The sequence below is a fragment of the Lichenostomus cassidix genome, chromosome 8 (genome assembly GCF_008360975.1).
Source record: "Lichenostomus cassidix isolate B80296 chromosome 8, HeHo_3.0, whole genome shotgun sequence".
NCBI classification, from domain to species: Eukaryota; Metazoa; Chordata; class Aves; order Passeriformes; family Meliphagidae; genus Lichenostomus; species Lichenostomus cassidix.
In genome coordinates this window covers 10,622,595-10,641,789 of record NC_139489.1, presented here as the reverse complement: position 1 = coordinate 10,641,789, position 19,195 = coordinate 10,622,595, and the positions used below count along the sequence as shown (strand labels likewise).

Sequence of the window (19,195 nt, the reverse complement as noted above, 5' to 3'; positions counted from 1 at the left end):
CCTGCATCTCATAGCTTTCTCCAAGCATTCCTTCTCTCCTCTGGATCCACCCTTGCTGGCAGGCTTGTCAGGCTCTAACAATGAGCCCCAAATTGCACAGCCCAGCCTCTTCCTGCTATTGGAATTAATTTCCAGGTCACTCTCTTTTCTTCTGCTCTGAATGCAATTTATTTCTCCTCTCTTTGTCCTGGACTCTATTTAACAATTGTGTTTGCCACCTCCACCATTATTTCTGTGTGGTATTTGGTCATTAGTTTTCCTTTTTACTGTATCTTCTGTTCCTCTTCTTAATTCTCCAACACATCAAATAGATTTTACCATTTTATTTCTCCTCCATCAGTTCATTCCTCTTTTCACACACACTAGCTTTGGTGGGTTACCTTTGTCTGCATGTTGGCCTTTGTTTACTTCTCTTGCTCAGCGGCTGTCTGCAGTTCCTTGGTATTCACCCTTCCCACAACGTTCCCAAAGTGGCAGCAGCCTGTGCAGGAGCTCCAGCTGGAGCAAGGAGCCTGGTCTGCCGGAGCACCCTGGCTGCAGGCAAGTGGATCTGGTGCTGTGCTGTCCAAGGGGGTGATGCAGGGCTCCCTCCCAAACCTTGGGGACAAGCCTCCAGCAAGGACTTTACTAATCTGCTACATGTTGTGGATCCAGGTTTCTGCCTTCCGGCCTCTTTGGAAACAGGGTAGCACAAGAACACATAGCAAAGAAAATCCCTGAAAAATAAGGGAGGTGAGGGAGACAAGGGAGTGATGTGACCTGTTGCGTACAGCCTGATCTTCCCAAAGTGTCTTGGGAAAGAATCTTTTATAGATGAGTAATCTGATTCCATCTTGTATCCTGCCCATCTGAAATCTGGGAGAGAGAAGCTGTTTGCAGCCAGCCAAGCATGTCACCCTGACTGCAGTCCGGATCACCAGACCAGAGATGATCCTGTCATACGCTTGCACGAGGGTGTCCTGCCTGCACTAGCCACTCCTGCAGCTGGCAAAGCCCTACAGGTCATTAACTCTTCACCTGCAATTCAGAAGACAACTTAGCTGTTATGCACTTGGTCCCAGCAGCCTGGGCTGCACCAGGCTCCAGTCTGGAAAAGCTTAAGCGCCTTCCTCCATTTCTTATCCGAGAGAACAACACACCATTTCCACTTTAGCTTTAGTGAGGGTCTTGCTGGTCCTTCTTAACCTGGGCATCCAATCAAATGGAGGTGGGTGGGAGTCTCTGCATTCCTCCTTTCTACTATTCCCTCCACCAGTCCTTGTCTTCTGCTTTCTCCTTGCTCCTTGCAGAGCCAAGGGCACCTCTCTTTCCCCTCATCACTCTGCCCTGGTGCAAAAAGCAGGCGTGGGCTAATGTAACTTGCTGAAGGCACAAATACTGAAGCCATCCTCAGTGCAGACGATTACCAGATTATCAGATGGGAAGGTCTGTAAGAACTAAGCAATGAAAAAGGAATGAGGTTACGACCTCAGGGACTAGTAATGATAATTTCTTCTGCATGTAATGAGAGATGCTGGTGCAGTATTGCACCTTTTCTGGTGCCAGCCTTGAAGATGGCTTAGGCTCACCATGCAGCTGGGTGGGAAAAGGGAGGTTTCAATCACTTCTAGTGTCAAGTTTCTCAGTTTTCTGAGAATTTAGAAATTCTCAAAATCCTGTTTTTCTGGGGAACTAAATTATCTTTTGGATTATGCCTGGTCTATATAGTAAGTGTATATTCCCTTGTTCACTGAATTTATAACAATGATTTTTTTAAAAAAAATATTGATCAATTGAATGGTGAGAGTTCTATTTGGCAAAAACATCAACATTACCCAACTTGAAAAATCTAGAAGAAAATAAAAAGATCAAATTAATTTAGTGAAATTAAATCCATGCACTCTTGGCCCTGTAATTTTTCAGTAATGCATTTGACACATAAAGTTAGCAAATTTACCTATCTTATTACACTTGGGGAGTGAAAAGAAGATTTACAGATCCTCCCATCCTTTGCTTTTTAATCCTGAAAAATCAACAATTTTGCATGTAATCAGATAAAACCACTGAATGTAAACTGGCTCTCTAATGTTGTTTTAGTCCTCTCCCTTTCCCTGAGGTTGGACTCTGAAGAACTATCAACCACAAATTATTGCTGTACACCTTCTCTGTGGCTCAATGGAAAAAAAATGATAACTTGATTATGCTGGCAATCACAAAACATCCAAGAAATGTTCCTACAACACTTTTGTCTATACTGAGAGAATCAAACAAGGCTTTCATAGCCACTGAAAGTGGTGAGAGATGACGTTACTCAGCCCCTGAAGGCCCATTAAATGCCATCATGTCACTTTGCAATTTCAATAAATGGAGGTGGGCAGGTAGGCCATGCCTGGGCATGTGTCGTTCAGGCTGATGTGTTGCCTCCTTCGACGGCTGATATCAAGATTAAGTGACTCACCTTGTGCAAAATTTTGTAAGTTATTTGTGCTGATTACATTGTAGTGGCAGTAAAGGCCAATTACCCTACCATTGTTGCCCTCTCCCCTTAAGCCAAAAGAAACGCATTCATTCCTGGAAGTCAAGGTCCCTATAAGCCCCTCAAGCTGCCACCAAACAACTCACAACATTTCTGTAGCCAGCAGGCATGAAATGACCCTGCTGAAACCCCTGCTGAAACATGACACTGTAGTTTTACATTCAAACATCACCTGGGAAAAGGCAGGGAAAAGGGAAAGGGGAGGTGGAAGCATCACCCGGAAGCTTGCAGGCACTGTGGTGGTGCACTGGAGTTTTGATGGCAGACTTTCACCCCGGTGTGTTTAATTGCTGGACTCTGCCTGCCAGCCGGGGTGGGCAGCACACATGACTGTTGTTTCCTGCCAGGACAAGAATTCTTTGTCAGCTGCACAGCAGCCTCTCCAGCATGAGCGCTGACACCCACCTCCATGGGCTGGCAACATCTCCCCAGCAATACAGGACACCCTGGGATCCTCCACAGACATGCCAGAAATCTCAGCCCACTCTGGACCTGTTAAAGCATCCTTATTTGTTCGTCTGGACTATAGGATAACCTTACAGAATAATGGTGCTTCTTTCAAATCCATGAACTCATGGGGCAGGGGGAGGGAAAGAAGCAGAGCCATAGCCACAGCATGGCATCTGAGGATACTAAAAGCCTGAAGAAGCCCATTTTTCAGTGTCTCTACATGGCAGTAGGTATGGCTAGTCCACCTCAAGGCCCACAGTGGACTGGCAGGAGGCTGGAAAGGTCAGGAGATTTTGAGGTTTCAGCACACGTAGCTCAACAGGAGTCCTTGGTTACTGTACAAGCATTGGTGACTGTCCACATGCAGTGCATCTTGGCAGAAGACCACAGGAGCTCTGGGAGCTCTGTCTCTTGTAGGGACCTGAAAACTGTCCTTCCTCAGGTAGCTTTCAAGGCTGTCTCAGAACACACGCTCCTAAAGAGAGAAAATGCAGGTGATGAGAAAGCCCTGGTCCTGCTCATCTATCCCCAGAGCTCCCTTTCCATATGAAGTAATTTCTTTTTATCTCTGTGATTTAAAGCCCACAGGAGCTGATCGTCTCGGCAACCTGTACCAGACTGCCTAGAGCCTGAGAGAGCAGCTTGGCAAAGATGGGTGACTTCTCCACTCAGGCAGTTGGGATTACAATCAGATTTGGTGATTTGACACCCACATGTCACGCTCCACAACCATGTCCCACAGCTGTCCCCCCAACCCGTGGAACAGTGGTGCCATGCAGCTCCATGGAGTAAGCAAAGGTAGAAGAAAAAACCCTCTCAAGTGCTCCAGGATGTGCTGGGGCCTTTCCTGGGAAGACTTTGCCTTGACCTGAAGTGGCCACAGAGTCCCCAGCAGAGTCTGTCCAGGGCAGGGGTCCCAGGTGCTGCACCTGAGCTATGGGGCAGCAGGGCATGAGCCGCCAGGCATCAGGCTGAGCATGCTGCTGGTCACTCCACAGGGACTAAGCCATAGAAAGGACATTGTCAGAGCAGAGGATTGTTCTGGGAGAACAGGCTGCACAAAGAGGAATTGTTTAGCCATGAAATGAGGCCGTGTTTAGCTCCAGCCAGGGCTGGGCTTTGCCTGCCTGTCTGGGCTGTGGGCTGGCAGAGGATACTGTCCTCCCTGGCCTGCCTGGCATCTTCTCTGCTTCTGAGGTTGTCCACCAGTGCAGTAAGCAGCACAAGTACATGCCCTGAGACTCACAGTGGATAGGGAGAAAAAGGAAAATGAGAGATGAGAGCACTTGTGCCAGGTCTGCCATGGCCTAGCAGGTCCAAAGGGCACAAGGGAAAGGGAGAGCAGCAGTGGGGCAGCTCCCATGGGTGAGGGGCTGCACTGTTTCTCCCAATGACTGGTATATACTCACCTCTCCAAAAAGTGTTCTTGAGGGCCTCCCTGGATGCACGTGTGGGGACAAGGATCTTGCACTTGAGCTCCAGCAAGGCACTGCAGAGACCACAGGACACAGAGGGGCAAAGGAGAGGGAGCTGCATGCTCAAAACGTGGGTTGGAACACTCTTAAAAATTCCTACTGGTTTTACTCCCTGTGTGAGTGAATACCAACATTTAATAGCAATGGTGGACGCACCCACAGGAGCCTTCTGTGAGTCATTGTTTCCTCGGCAGCTGCAGTGGGGCTTCCGCAGCCCAGGGCTGCCGGTCCTGCTGCCTGGCTCCTCCTGCCTGCAGCCCCAGTGCTGCCCAGCTCCCTGCCCTGCCCTTCCAGAGCTCTGCAGCAGGGGCTGCACGTGTGGGAACTCCTGTACAGCCCCATTGAATCAAGTCACAACCTGATGCATTGATCTGCTGACTGGAGCAAAACAGGCTGTACCATGATGATGACTGTCGGTGTTTCTTCTGATGTTATGCACATGAGAACCTATATATACAAAACCAAGACAGCCAAAATTGTCTCCCCAGCCCCTCTCAGGCAGAATGTGTTTCTCAGGAGGATGCAAACAGTGCCTGTATCAGCTACTGCCACGAGCTCTTAGGGATTTAAAGTCCTGCCACGTTGCTGTAGCAGAGCAAGAGACAAGAGCTGTCTCTCTCACACCACACAGCAGGACCTCGACTCCAGTACTGCATCAGTACCAAAAATAAACTCCACCTAAACAACCACTGCATGTTTCAAAGCCAAATTCCTGCAGGAGCAGCACACCTCCATGCCGCATGCCAAGGTGGGCAGAGCCCGAGACTGGCACATGGCAGTGGGAGACAGACATGTCCCACTAAAGTCACCTGGCAACAGGCATAGAGGGGAGAGGTCTGGGCTCAAAAGAGGAACATCCTGAGAAATGCTGCAGCTTTGAAATAGCACCCAGAGAGAGCAATGATGTCCCTTTGCCCCAAAGCATGGCCAGCAAATAAAACACTTAATGCAAAAGTACCCTGGGGAACAGTCTTTACTCAGAGGAAAGGACCTGACATGCCAGGCAGGACTGAGCACCACTGTAAATGCAGTGCAGAAACTGCTTGGACATGAAGGTAGGAAAGGGAGAAACCTTATGACCAGCAGGTAAATCAGTGACAGAATCTGAGCAGCAGTGATAAGATAGCTTCCACAGAAACTACAGCCCTTGATCCCCTGACTTTGGAAAATATGTATCTCAGTCAGAAAAATACATGCAGTAATTTCCTTTCTTTAAAAAACACACACTAAAAAAAAAAAAAAGGACAAGACTTCTCCTTTAGAGCAGCCAGTCAGCATGCTTTGTATTACTCTCATGTACAGGATTACCCCTAAGGAAATTGCAGAAGGTTTTCATTAATTTCTAAGTGCAGGTTTCCACCAAGGCAGTGTTCGTGGATCCAGCCAGAGAGCTGCAGTACCATAGGGACAATAAATAAACTGTGGAGTCACATCAGCTTGAACTATTTTTATGGCATGTATTACAGATACATCCAAACATCCCATTTCTTGAGCATGTGCTTTTAGCACCACAGCATCTCTCTGAGGTACAAAGTGGTAACATTTTACTGCTAAGATAGTTGAAGATTTATTGCACCTGGGTGGAAGGAGGAGATCCACAGGATTTTTCGAAAGCGCCTGTGCATTCATTTGTAGGCACCAGCTGTCACACAGACAGGCTCTGCCTCTCCTGGGGCCACCAAGCTCATGCAGGGAGCCCAGGGGAAGGCACAGAGACAGACTGGGGAGCTGTTTTCACCACCCAACCAGTTCCCCTTCATTTGTGCCTTTGACTTTTGAGTAGTCTCTGAGCTTTTTGGAGGTCAGTTGCTGCTGTTGCTGTTGCTGCTGTTTCCATGTGTTTGTCTCTCCTCTGTGAGCTGCAGGTGAAGCTGCTTTGGAAACAATGCAGATGCAAAACTTGGCTGAACACCTTTTGGCAGCACTCACCCCATTATGTTGCTTCTTAGCATAAAAAAGTGGTCGGGCTCTCTCAACCCAACCACCACAATACTTCTTTGGTCCCAGATGTTTCTGTCAGAAAGATCCTATCCTAGCAGGAGGATGGAAATCAACCCCACAGCCCACACCAAGACACTGCCTTACCTGTGGTATGGAGTGTGGGGAACTGAAGAGGTTCCCCTCACTCCTCTGTCCCCCTATTTCTTCAGTAGCTTCTTCCCTCACACCTCACGTACTTCAGTTCCGCCATAAAGGCTTTATGATACCCACTTAAAAGATCTGTAGGTTAAAAAAACAAACAAAAGTGTTATGTTTTGCTTGTTTAAACAAAAGAAGACATCTGTGTGCACATCTCCGCTTGGGGACTGGACAAGAGAACAAACAAGCAGCAGGTGTTTGTCATGCTGATCAGTGGATGCAGAGAGATGCAGGGAGGTAGTGACACCACTCTGAGCTTCATGGCTCCCAGAGGTGATCTGGCCCAGGGCAGCAGCAGGACAGGCTGTGGGCATCAACCAGCACAGCTACATGTGCGATACAAACTGGGAACAGTGGGCCGGTGGGTAGACGGGCAGGAAGGAAAGGCAATAAATATCTCTCTCCTGCATTTGGGAGGAAGCCAGATGAAGCATTCCTGTCACGAGGGTGAAACGCTTTCCACTCTAACAGTAACTCAGGAGGATGTTAAACAACAGTTGCATAAGGCAAACGTTGAAAACTCAACAGTCTGCGTATCCTGCTTCTAAAAAAATAAAATCCATTTTTAAAAACCCAAACTATTAATGCCAAGATTCAGTAAGACAAGGAAGCCTGGAGAAGCTCCAGTGAACGAGCAAGCTGATGTTATGCCAGCATTTTAAAAAAGTAAACAGGATGGCCTTGTAAACAGGTGTGTCTATTCAACAGACATCACATGCAAAATAATGGCCAAAAAATATGTGATCATATTGATAAAGACTTAAAGCACAGAAATATAAATACCAATCAACAAGGATTACAGACAACAAGCCTGTCAGACTAACATGCTAATTTTTTTGGCACTTTACGTTCTCAAGCATCAGAGAGCTGGTACGGTGGTGTGTGCGATCAAGGAACAAGTGGCTGGTGCAAGGCAGCAGAGGAACTGCTCCCCGTGGAGCTGGTACTGAGCATGTATTTGCAGCAGAGTGCTAAATAGTGTAAAGCTGGTTACCTGGAAAAAAATGAAGTCATGATGGCTACATCCTGGGAGCCCTTGGGATTCCTGGGGCAGTGGGGCCACACAGAGAAAGATGCTCATTGTCTGCACTAGAGACTGACTGCTACTGAGGGGAGGCTTGGGGGGCCAGAACAAACCAGTGCCCTTCTCCATCACTCTTTTGCACCTGAGCTGGAGCCCAGACAGCCCAGCAGCACCTGCCATGCCAGGGCTGAGCCTCCTCCCTGCCGAAAGAGACAAGTTCAAAAAGGATTGGATAAGGCAGGGGAAAAGACCACAAGGGTTCAGAATGGCAGCACATCCCATGCTCATAGGAAGACTGTGCTTCCCAATCACCTGCTTGGCCCCCACCACAGCAGGACACAGCCTGAGCCTTTGTCCTGACCCAGCAAGGCTGTACTTTCATCCTAACATAGTGCATGGGGAATGGTGAATCCCTGTTGGACTTGCAGACCACAGGGACAAGCAGTGGACCATGAACTCCACAGTGACTTTATGGGTAAAAGGCTTGTTCCTGTTCCCTGTTTAAACATTCAAGCACTGGCAGCAACTGGATAAGAGGTTAAAGTCACTCTGCATCTGAAATTCCTATTCCCACAATTAGAATAGTGTGTCCTGGTCCAGTGTCCCAAAGGACACAGATGCATAAGGAGATTTGGATGTGAATCAAGTGGAAAATGGAAAATATGCCTTAAAGCAAAAGGGACTTTTATCAGTTCAGTCTATCATAAAAAAGGATCAGGCAAGCTTGATCATTATATCTGACTCCTCTCTCTGGGACTAACAACTCAGAGGCTCACTCCCTGCCTGAGAAGATCCACTGACTTGAAGGTAATTAAAGAAATGCAGCCTCAATCTAAGGTGCAACAAGAAAAATAGCTTTTAGAACAACATACCAGCCATTGTAGCAGAGACATATCAGTTTAAGATCAACTGTTTTCCTAGCAACAGTGCTCTAATTTACACAAGAACTAATTCACGGCAGCCTGTGTCATGCAGGAAGTTACGCTGGCGAGCCTGGCCAGCCTCCCTGCTTTATTAATCTACGGAAAAAAACCCTGCCTGTGTTTCCCTTCCTCCAGTCCAAGTGTGTGAAAGGTCTGGCCTGCCCCACTGGAGGCGTTTTTGGGAGGCGTTTTAGCCAGGTTAGCGTGGATAGCACGCAGCCATGCCCTGCCTATGTCCCAGGCTGCCCAAATCACCCCAGCCAGCTGCTGGCCCTGAGCTCCAGCACTGAGGCATTTTAGCTTTATAAGGAAGTCAGTCTGGGGGGATGAAGTGAAGCAGCATCAAAGAGCTGAGGCTCTATGAATGACGAGTGCCAAGGATCTGACATATACAGTATTCTGCATTCCTCTCCAACCAAAGCAAGGACACGAGACAGAGCAGGGAAGAGCCATTCCTGTGGCTCTCAGCGCATCACAGGGGTAGCCCAGCAGGCTTGTTTTTGCAGAAACCCCTCACACTGGAACCAGAAAATGCATCCACTGCCTTCACACCAGCTCCTGGCTGTGGTCAGTGGCTTCCAGGAGAGCCAGGACCTCCACGTTTATCAGGAGCAAAAAGCAATTCCACCAGTCTGGCTGGGATGATGCCACTGCAGACACGTCACTGGACTCATTTGCAGTGGAGCAGCTTTGCTATTGTATAAGCTGTTTGTGCTTCCAGCTCAACTTTCTACTTCCCAGCTCAGTGCTTTTCAAGGGCCAGCACGGTCAAAATGGGTCAATAACTGCCCTAGTCACAGCTTTGTGGCAGGTTTTGTTTTGGGAGAACAGCTCACAGCCTCCACAAATAAGCTGGATCTGATTAGCTCAGAGGCAAGCAGTGCAGGAGCAGCTGCAGGCTGTATTTGCTGAGTGGTGATTTCCTCACCCGAAGATTGCTGGCAGATGCTATTGAGTAAAACACAGTGCTGGCTTTCAACACAAGTCAAAAGGAAATCCATGCAATAGCAACCACAGGCAGGACACTCGTCCTTTAGGACAGTGCTGGATGTACTGACAGGCTCCATGGGCATGTGCCCCCACCCTTTCGTCTCACAGGAATCTCTCATTAGGCAGATTATATGTTACAGCTCAAGGGCAGAAAGTAGAACAGGGATGGCTTCACAATGCCCAGTTCCAAAGAGAAATGGGCTAGACTTCACAGCCTGGTCCATCCACAAGTGTCACAGTCCTGAGCACATTGAAATACCTTTCCGAAGTGATAAATTAATCCTGAAGCAGCTATGAAACTTTATAGGAAACACTGAAGTAGAGAAGCATGGAAGTGAAATCAGATTCAGCTGGGATTTGCTGCAGCATCAGAATACAGAAGCTCTGTGCTTCTGCTCCTGGAGTGCTGCCTTCTTGCTGTGGGCCTTGTAATAGTTTTTCCTGGTATTTTACTTTCTGGGGAATAATTGTTTTTCAATGCACAAGATGTTTGCTGCTTATGTTTGTACTGCTGACTCACTCTACAACACCCCTTTACACATAAACTTGCAGCTCCAGCACTCAGCCTCCAACATTCTCAGTGTGGTTTAGATTGGAGCTGCTCTGTAGCCTTACCCAAAGGGAAATAAGAGTCCTTATGACACGAGAGATGGACATCAGTGTCTCACAGTGTGCATAACAAGGTCTTTATTAAACAAGAGGGAGTAAAGAAAGAACATACCAAGTGAACAAGCAGAAACAAGGAGCTCTGTGCAGCTCTTCACATTCTGTATGAGGAAAGGGGTGTTACCCTCCAGGCCAGACCTGGAGAAGATGCCATCAGTACCAGAAGCAAAGTCCTCTGCTCTGGCTGTACAGAGAAGTACTTGTGTCCAGGAGACAAGGCCACCAGCAGCTCAACACAAGCCATCCAGCACTAAATGGAACCCAGGGAAGGGCCCTATGACCCCTATCTTCCTGGATATGGTGTGTGGATTTGTGAAGGACTTGGAAGTCCTACAAGGAATCCAGGTGGGGTGCCTGCAGCAGTAACAAATGTTGCTGCTCCCCGGGTCTGGCTCTTCTCAGCTCATCTCTGATATGGATGCATTGAGGCAGATTTTATATTTGTTTTTATGCCACTCGGCATTTTTCCTGGAGAGAGAAAAAAGAAAAAGCAGTGCAAAATCAGCAATAGGAGAGGACATTTGCTCAGGAGCATGGAAGACTCACAACAACCCTGTCTGGGCTTTTCCAGTTCTACTCCAGGCTCATTTGCTACAGTATGCTGCTACAGATCAATCTCCTTTACAAATTGGTGTCTTTCTCTGCTGAAAAATCTCCTTGATGGCTCCTGTGTTCCCCTGCTATCCCCTCCAATTCTATTCTTTTTTCCTCCTAAGCAAGCCTTTCTCTTTGTCAGGAGGCTCCTACACGAGTGTCAGACTTAGTTTCACAGAAGTTGCTGGCAGCAGCACTCACAGAAGAACCCAGACTGTGTCCACTTCCATTTCAGAGAGTCTGCAACCCCTTCCCTGTTGCATTATTTATAGCCAGGGTGTATATTTAAATTACTATGTCTCTCTCAGATTTCTTAATTTCTTGCAACCACATCCACCTCTTGGGCATTATTACTCCCTGCTGATACCAATCACACATGGGAGTGTGTTCAAAGACATCTTACTAGCAGCTTACAGAAAGTTTAGAGTGCTAGACAACACTAAGATGATCTGAAAAAGAAACAGTGATTAAAGAGCAGCACAGAGGGATATTCAAAGAACACTCCTTCAGTGCCTTCAAACTGAAACAGAAAAAGAAAGGATAACTTCTGAAAGTTAAAATTATAGTGCAGCAGGACAAGGAAGGATTTGATAAGCAGATGCTTAAAAGAATAAAGATTATTAAACTTTCTCAAACATATCCAAAGTAGGTCATTGCCAGCAATGAATGGACAAGTAAATGACAGATACCACTAACAATACCACTAATCAAATACTGTTAGATATTACTCCAAAAGCAACAGGGAACAGACTGAATGGTTCACCCACATCTGAGAAACTGAGTGGTTCTGGTGTTCCCAGCCTTGAGATCAACCAGAAAAAGTGCAGGTAAGAGTGACAAAGATGGTCCAAGTTGAAATTTCCACACAAAGGCATATTAAAGAGAATAGGACTTGCTAGCTAGGGGAAAAACGTAAAAATGGACAAAGTAAGGAGACATGACAGATTTCCAAAACATGAAAACTGCTATGGACAAGGTAACTGAGGAATAATTATTTGCCATTTCTCACAACAAGGGTAAAAAAGAAACATGCAATAAAATTATCAAGCAAAATATTTAAACAGAAAAAGGATTTTTTAAAAGCAAAATGTTATAGAGCTGTGGGAAATATTGCCATAGGTGTTGTAGAAGTCAAAGCTGTAATTCAAACAGGAACTGCAGAAATTAATGGCAACTGAACCCAATGGTATCACACCAAACTCTGGCTTAAAATCCCCAAAAACCAGTTGTGGTCAAGTTATACTTAATTCTTGTATTCTTCCAGTTTCAGCACTATCAAAAGCAGAATAGTAAGACTGACCTTTGCCAAAACCCACTGTAGCTGCTTTTATCAAGGATTATTACACAGGCTGGACAAGTGCTCGTCACCAGCGCACTCTGCTTGCCCCACAGAAGCATCAGCCTTCCCACCCTGGATACAGTGTTTCTGGGTATTTGGCCAGAAATCATGGAAGTCTTCTTTGCTTCCAAATGACAGTGGAAATTACTTTCTAACTCTTACATAAATACATATTTAACTTAGGATTAATATTGTTGCTCAAGTTTATATCTGAACAACAGTCATTATACACAGGCAAGAAAACACCAATTAGGATATCCGATATCCTAAATCACAATTAACATAAACATTTTGATAGCACAGGGTTAGCCTGTAGGTCCCCCAGGCCAAACCCATTCCTGACAGCAGAGGATTTTTAAGGAGGAATATCAGAACAGGGCAAGCCTGCAGTGATATCCATGCAGAATACCTGCTATGCTTATAAAATATTGTGGCTCAGGGTCATGGAAACAGAGTTGGTATCCTCAGGATTAGCTGTCGACTGATTTTTCATCCAGAAGTTTATGTACTTATTTTTCCATCTCATATAAATTTTATCTGCCTATCACATGCTAGGCAATGTGCTCTGCAATGTAATTATTTAGTATTCAGAAAAGTGTCTCCCTTTTGCTCCAAATCTACAAGCCCACATTTTGATTGGTGCACTTTCACCAATCCTTCTGTGTAATGGGAGACAATGAACAATCATTCCTAATTTGCCTGCTGTATATAATTTGGGATTTTATAGGCTTCCAGTTTCTTCTCCCTAGCCCAAAGCTATGCCCAGTAGCAGAGAAGATATCAGAACCGCCCATAATATCCACAGGTGTGGGTGCCCAATGGATTTACAGAATGGCCTAAAGATATCCTCTGTTTCTCTGCTCCTTTTCTAGCAATTCCAAGCATTTGTTTTGCATTTCTCCCTCAACTCAACACCCAATTACTGTCTTTACAGAAGTCTTATAGCATAGATATATTTCACAAATATAAGTAACTAAGTTAGGGTCCAGGTGCTGGATGTATACAGTCAAATTTCTATGTCTACGTATTTCACTCTATATTAAATACAAACGTGATCTACTGCTATTAAGCAAAGTCACTTTGTATAGGAAATCCTTCTAACTTTTTACAGAAAACTTTTGGGTTTTTCTTACCTTAAATACCTCATTATCATCAAACTTTTCCACTTTATTGCCTACCCACAACTTATAAATATCACAGGAAAACCCCCAGTATAGATCCCTGCAAAACTACACTTCGATCTCCCTTCATATTGATTCCTATGTTCACTAAATCTATTATTAAAATAGTATTGCAGTGGGAGTTAAGAAGCTGAAGCTGACTGGCTGGAATCCACCTCAATCTCTGAGCCAATTTTAAACAGGTATTACTCCACTATTATAATGTGACTCATGTTATTAAGGCCACAAAGGAACCTCATACTTAGTTACATCTAAAAGGCGACTGCGGAAGAATCTACATCTGCATTTGTCTTTCTCGCTCCTTGGATTTCAACTGATCTCAGATATGGAACTTCTTTACCTGGCTGTCCTGCTGGTGCAATCTGCACTCCTGCCAGCATTGGCTGCTGCTGAGCTGGTGCACCTGTCATTGGGACCTGCTGCATGCCTGAAGCACCTGCAATGATGGCACCAGCTCCTGGCTGGCCTGACTGGACAGACGCCCCAGAGCCTGGGGGTCTCCGGTTTGACAGCCCTTTCCCAAAGGCCACAGCTGCCACCAGTGCATTGGTATCTGCAGGGTTGAAGGTCTGCTTGTTCTGTCGTAAACCTGTAAAAAAAGAAGTTATTTTGGGAGTTAATTTTAGGCTAAGCAATCAGGTCCAAAAAGTAGCACAGCTGGTTCTAAATTTACTTTAGTGCATGCAAGAGAGATGAGTTTCTTACAAGCTGTCCTACAAGAGTCTCAGCAAGGTCAAAGAATCTGCAAAACCCAAGGACAGTGGTGACCCAAGAGCTTTTTCACTGACAGCAGGGCATAATCTGCTCATGGAAGGAGGATAGAGTGAGGTAACTCCTCCATGCCCATGAGAAGTTCCCACTAAAAGCTATTCCATGCTGAATCCTACGGCAGGTAACAAGCACTGTGATTTAGATAAACAATAGCAACATCGCCTTTTGGAGACTTATGAGCAACATGATGTCTGCAAGTTCTTCTGCCACACATGTAACCATTACACTGTTAATCTCAGATACTAGACACAGTATCTCAGGTCCTATGTCAAAGATGACAATAAAAGCAACGCCACTGCCTTTAAGACTTGCATGTGGGCACTCCCAGGAATAGTGAACACCACAACCACAAAACGTTGGCCATGAGCCTGAGGCATCCATCATCTAGAGGGGATCACACAAGAGCTTGCCAACATGTAGTCTCCTTCAGAACATAGCTAAAGGGTTTCTCATTCACTGCTGCTGCATTTTCACAGCCATTTTTATTAATTAAAGTTGACTGGGAAGTTTTCTAGGCAGGTACTTATCACCACCTCAAAGGGGGATATGTCAAATGGTTGGAATGACTTTCCTGCCATGTGTAGGTCACACAAGGAAGACACATTGCACCCACAGGCTCCCTTCTCAAATTAAGGGGCTCCAGGACAGCCAGTCTTCTGGAATGGTTTTGTCTGTGCTGCTCAGCTGTGTTTCCCATACTTCAGGCTCTCCAATATACCTATTTTGCCTCTACTCTCTCAAGCCTGCTGCTTGAATCCTGTACCCCACTTCCACCTCAGTGACATACCTCCACTTTCAGATTCACGCTCTTCCTTACTGATTTTCTCCAGCAAATTTGAGCACATTTTGTTCAGACTTTGGATCTGTTTCTGCAAAATTAAAAGTGTCAGAAACTGCCAGGATACGTCCAACTCAGTACAAATCATCAAGGTAAATGAACAAGCTTTTTCTTCCCAGATTCCATGTAACCAAACATAAGCATTTTGGTAGCTGAGCCTAGAGAGCCCAGTGCTAATGCATGCAGGAGGGCACTGTGCGGATGGGATAGCCTTCGCCTCTGACAGGCTGGATGGCATCTCCTGTGGGCAGCCAGAGAGCTGGATACCCTTGTGGAACTGTGGAAGAAGCCAAACCTCAGCTAGGGTTAGCTGCAGAAATCTCAGATAAGAAAGGACACAGCAAATGAAGGAAGCAGTTAGTGAAAAGGCATCTTATGCCCTAGGGATAAGAGGCAAAAGTATCAAACCCTTCTTTACCTACCTGTGCCGCATCTGGGCTAATTCGAGCTGCATCTGTGATCAGCTGCTTCTCCTGCTCCTCCACCTCAGGGTCGGGCTTAGTTCGAAGGTGGTCGGGCACAACTTCGTGGCTGAACACTGGCACACGCCCCTCTGTCTGCCGCTGCAATAGTGGGACAAGCCTCACTCAGAGCCTCTTCCTCCTGCACTTAGGCAGTTCCAGACCAGGGCACAGGCCACGGTGCTGAGCAAGGCTAGTGGGGAAACCTTGATCTGGGGAGTATTAGGAAGTTTCAACAACTTGTCTAGGAATTTTCATTGTGCCTGTTTAATTGCAGAAACACATTTATGAACAGGAACATGTTCTGTAAAGTGTATCCAGTGCAAGTGTTTGTAGGTGAAAACCCCTCAGCAAAGCAGCTCTCAGACAGAAGTACTTGCTGCCTTTTCTTCCTTTACACCCAGAGCTGAGGAATGCCCAGCACAGTTGAATGCCAAGCTGGACACTCAGGCACTCAAGCACTTTCTGATACTCAAGGAACATGTCTTACCATGATCTCCTCATCACGGTCTGGAGACAGCACCAGGGGGATGATCACCTGGTTTCGCAATAGTGGCGTCTTCTCGTGCTTTAGCACTTTATTCAGGGTGTTCAGCTGTCCAGAGAGCAGTGCAAAGCTGTCCAGAACTGAAGGCCTGGAAAAGCAAATGAAGAAGATTCAAGTTCAATTCCCACAAAATGTTTGGATTAAAAGGTGTTAGCCTGACTCTTATTACTCTACAGCATGAAGCCAATAGATTTCAACTGGTTTTCTGGTGGAAAGATGAAATTTTTGCTGGTTCCTCCAGCAAAAATGTGAAAAGAAAATTTAAACCTACTGACAAGAAGTTAATGTATTTTAATTAATCCTTTGAACCAAGTCTGAAGAGCTTTGGTAGTGATCAACAGTGAGACACCTTACCATGTGAGTCGGTCATACTCGTTCTCCAGCTTGTAGATAAAACTGACCAAGGAGTTCTTCAGGTCGGCCACCTGACTGATGAGTGCTTCCAGGGTCAGCTCCAGCTGCTTCTCTTCTCTCTAAAAAAAGGCAAGAAAGATAAGGGAGGAGGACAAAAGCATTGTGAGTCCACACCCATGCATCCATAATTAAATCTGTCCTACAGAAAGACTCCTTTTCAGAGGAAGTAGAGACATTGGAGATAAAAATCCTTTGATTTAACACTGACCCCTTTCCCTTGGGTCAGACTACTTAGGCAAGAGACTTGTGCCTGAGACAAACACTTGGCCAGCTGTCCTGTTAAAGATCTAGATGAGTGTAGTGAAGACATCATCACTGACATCTGCTTTTTGCTATATCAGGCAAAGTCATCAAAGTTAGCTCACACCACCTTTTGAGCCACTTAAATTAACCCAGCACAAAGACTAGCATTTCCTCAGCCTTTTCTGACAGCAGCTGTGGGCGTTGTGATGTCTTCATCCAAAACAGCCTTTGCAAAATGAGTACCAGGTTTGTGCACTAAAGACTCCAGTTTGTGCCCCACACCTCATTCTTTACTTTCTTTCAGCCCACGTGCCACTTCCATCTGCCAAGGAAACTGGCAGCTCCTACTGGCCTCGTGCCTTACGGGCTGTGGGAGGCTTTGCCCTGACACAGACTGGTGCCATCTCACCTCCTGCCTTTTGCTGGGATTACATTGTTTAAGAAATCTTTCCCACTGACATCCCCTTCCGGGTGAGGGAGGACAGTGACAGACAAAGTGTCGGGACTGGGGATCTGTTGCCAAAGACACCAAGGCATGTCCTTGACTCTTGCAAAAACCCTCTAAACCCTTATCTACTCTAACTTACTCATGCTACATTATTGCGCAAAATATAATTAAAGTCCCAGCCCTAAGGAACTGCTCGTGTAAATTGAGAACTGTACAATAATAATCCATGAGGAGGGTGGGACAAAGCAATCAAATAATAGAAAGGGAATACCGATTGGGAAAGCAGATAAAGTGACTCAGCCTGTTGGCATGCTTGCTATTGGGTTTGTTGTTGCTCTGTTCAAATACACTAGCCCAGTGTAAGCTTCACGGAGTGATTATCAGGCACCTTTCACGCTCATGAGAACACAACATTATTCTATTTCATTTGTACTCTGACAAGTCGGTAATCATAGATGGGACTTCATTTCACTTTAACCACCTTAGAATAAACAGCTGAATCAATCGTAGTAAAATTTGATCCCCAGTCCATGGAGTGGATTCACAGAACAGATTGCTGCTGGCTGTTCCACCTGGAGATAAAAGCACTCTCCTTCATCTTGTGACAGAACTAGTCAGTTCCTGTCCAATAAGAAATGTGCCTACAACTGCTTGTGTGTGCTGTGTTTGTGCAAGGAGATTAACTACTGCCTGTGTTACAAGCTGGGCTGGTAGCCAGTGTTTTACTGCAGGGGTGCCAGGCATATGAACCCACGGCAATTCCCCTGGCCTGTTGCCTGTGCTTATCCAAGAAGCCCTCAGGAGGATGAATGAAACCCCATTGCACAAGGACCACTCTCAGGGCAGCAGTGCACTCCAACCCTCCTTCCCTGTGCTCTTCCCAAAGCCATTAGGAGCTGCAAGCAGTTGTAAGCAACACAATAAGCATGCAGTAAGAATGACCAGTGATTCCAAAGAATGCTGTGCCTCTCCAAGGGGACTTTTCAAGGAGTTTGTTAGCAATGCTAAATTGTGCTGAGGTAGTAAAGATAGGGCTTATGGTAGGGGTTCTGAAAAACCTCCTGATATGGAGCAACTGAGAGGTAAAGGTGAAATTCAGAGTAGGTAAAGGTAAAGCAATGCAGGCGGCAAAACAAAGGGGGAAAAAAATCCCGACTGGCAAAACAAAGGGGAAAAAAAAACCCTTGGCTTTCTGTACACAGTGACATTATCTGAGCTGATAACGTTGTCACTCAGCAACAAGATCTCGGGATTATCTGAGGGTAACCCATGAAAACATCTGTCCAATGCTGACAAGGCAGTCAAGGAAGTAAAAGCGACCACAGGATTTATTAGGAAAGCAACAGAAACTAAGCCTCATTATGTCACCACATAAATGCATGCATACTTTGTATCTCGAATATTACAAGTCACTCTTGTCCTTCCAACTGCAAAAAGATGGAGTAGGAATATGTGCTAATAAAGGCAACGAGGATGAGCAAGAATACTGACAGTTAAAAAACAAAAAAATCCCAAACCAGTAAAAAAAATCAGCAAAAAGACTGGACGAGCAAGTGGCTGAAACAAGGAGAGACACCATAACAAACCCTATAAATGAGGCATTACGGGACAATCCATTTTCACTTTCTTTTCCAGCAGGACAAATAGGAGACCTGCATGAGGCCAGCCGGCTGCGGCTTCAAAACAAACCAAAGGAGGTGGATCTTTACAGCCCGTTAACCTATCATTAACCACTGCAACTCTTCTCTTTGGACAATACGGATGCTACAAATTCACAGCACTTAATACAGTAACCAGGTTCTTCTCCCATTATGGACATTTCATTCAAGCGGCTCTCCGCCGCACGCACACTCACCCCACAGCCGTGCAGCAACGCGGGACTGCTGCACAGCAGAGCACCGCACCGGCTGCTCCAGGGCGCGCTCGGCCCCCCGCCCAGGCTGCCCCAGCCCCGGGAGCGCTCGGCCCCCGCGGAGCCGCCCGGCCCCGCTGCCCGCGGCCCTCACCTGCATGGCGGCGATGGCGATGGCGGCAGCGGCACCGCCCCGCTGTCCCGGGAGGGAGCGCTTCCGGGGCGGGCCGCGCCGACATGGCGGCGGCCGAGCGGCCCGACGGGGAGGTGGGAGCGGGCCGGGGAGCGGGCTGAGGCGGCGGGGCCGAGCGGGGCCGGGGCGCGG

General features: G+C 46.5%; 2 protein-coding genes across 6 annotated transcripts in view; one reads left to right on the top strand and one right to left on the bottom strand.

Annotated features, from left to right (window-relative positions):
• Positions 1-10,180: 10,180 nt before the first annotated feature.
• Positions 10,181-19,071, bottom strand: MED8 (mediator complex subunit 8). The gene is made up of 7 exons (XM_085067828.1): positions 19,025-19,071; positions 16,268-16,386; positions 15,857-16,001; positions 15,328-15,468; positions 14,855-14,936; positions 13,637-13,885; positions 10,181-10,650 (listed from the first exon to the last, which is right to left on the bottom strand). Exons 1-7 carry the CDS (start codon positions 19,028-19,030, stop codon positions 10,586-10,588), a joined length of 807 nt encoding a protein of 268 aa, XP_084923954.1. The 5' UTR covers positions 19,031-19,071; the 3' UTR covers positions 10,181-10,585.
• SZT2 (SZT2 subunit of KICSTOR complex) overlaps positions 19,029-19,195 on the top strand; it is a 54,344-nt gene continuing 54,177 nt past the window's right edge. For all 5 annotated transcript variants that reach the window (XM_085067823.1, XM_085067824.1, XM_085067825.1 and 2 more), the window contains exon 1: positions 19,029-19,137. In XM_085067823.1, coding sequence (XP_084923949.1) covers positions 19,108-19,137 — 30 coding nt within the window. In that variant the 5' untranslated portion in view covers positions 19,029-19,107. The remainder of the gene's footprint in view (positions 19,138-19,195) is intronic.

Excerpts from the sequence above, each read along its gene's own strand:
- MED8 (XM_085067828.1), bottom strand. Across the intron at positions 16,002-16,267 it reads GAGTATGACCGACTCACATG|GCCTTCAGTTCTGGACAGCT; the intron begins GTAAGGTGTCTC and ends TTGCTTTTCCAG. Across the intron at positions 14,937-15,327 it reads TTAGCCCAGATGCGGCACAG|AAACAGATCCAAAGTCTGAA; the intron begins GTAGGTAAAGAA and ends TTAATTTTGCAG.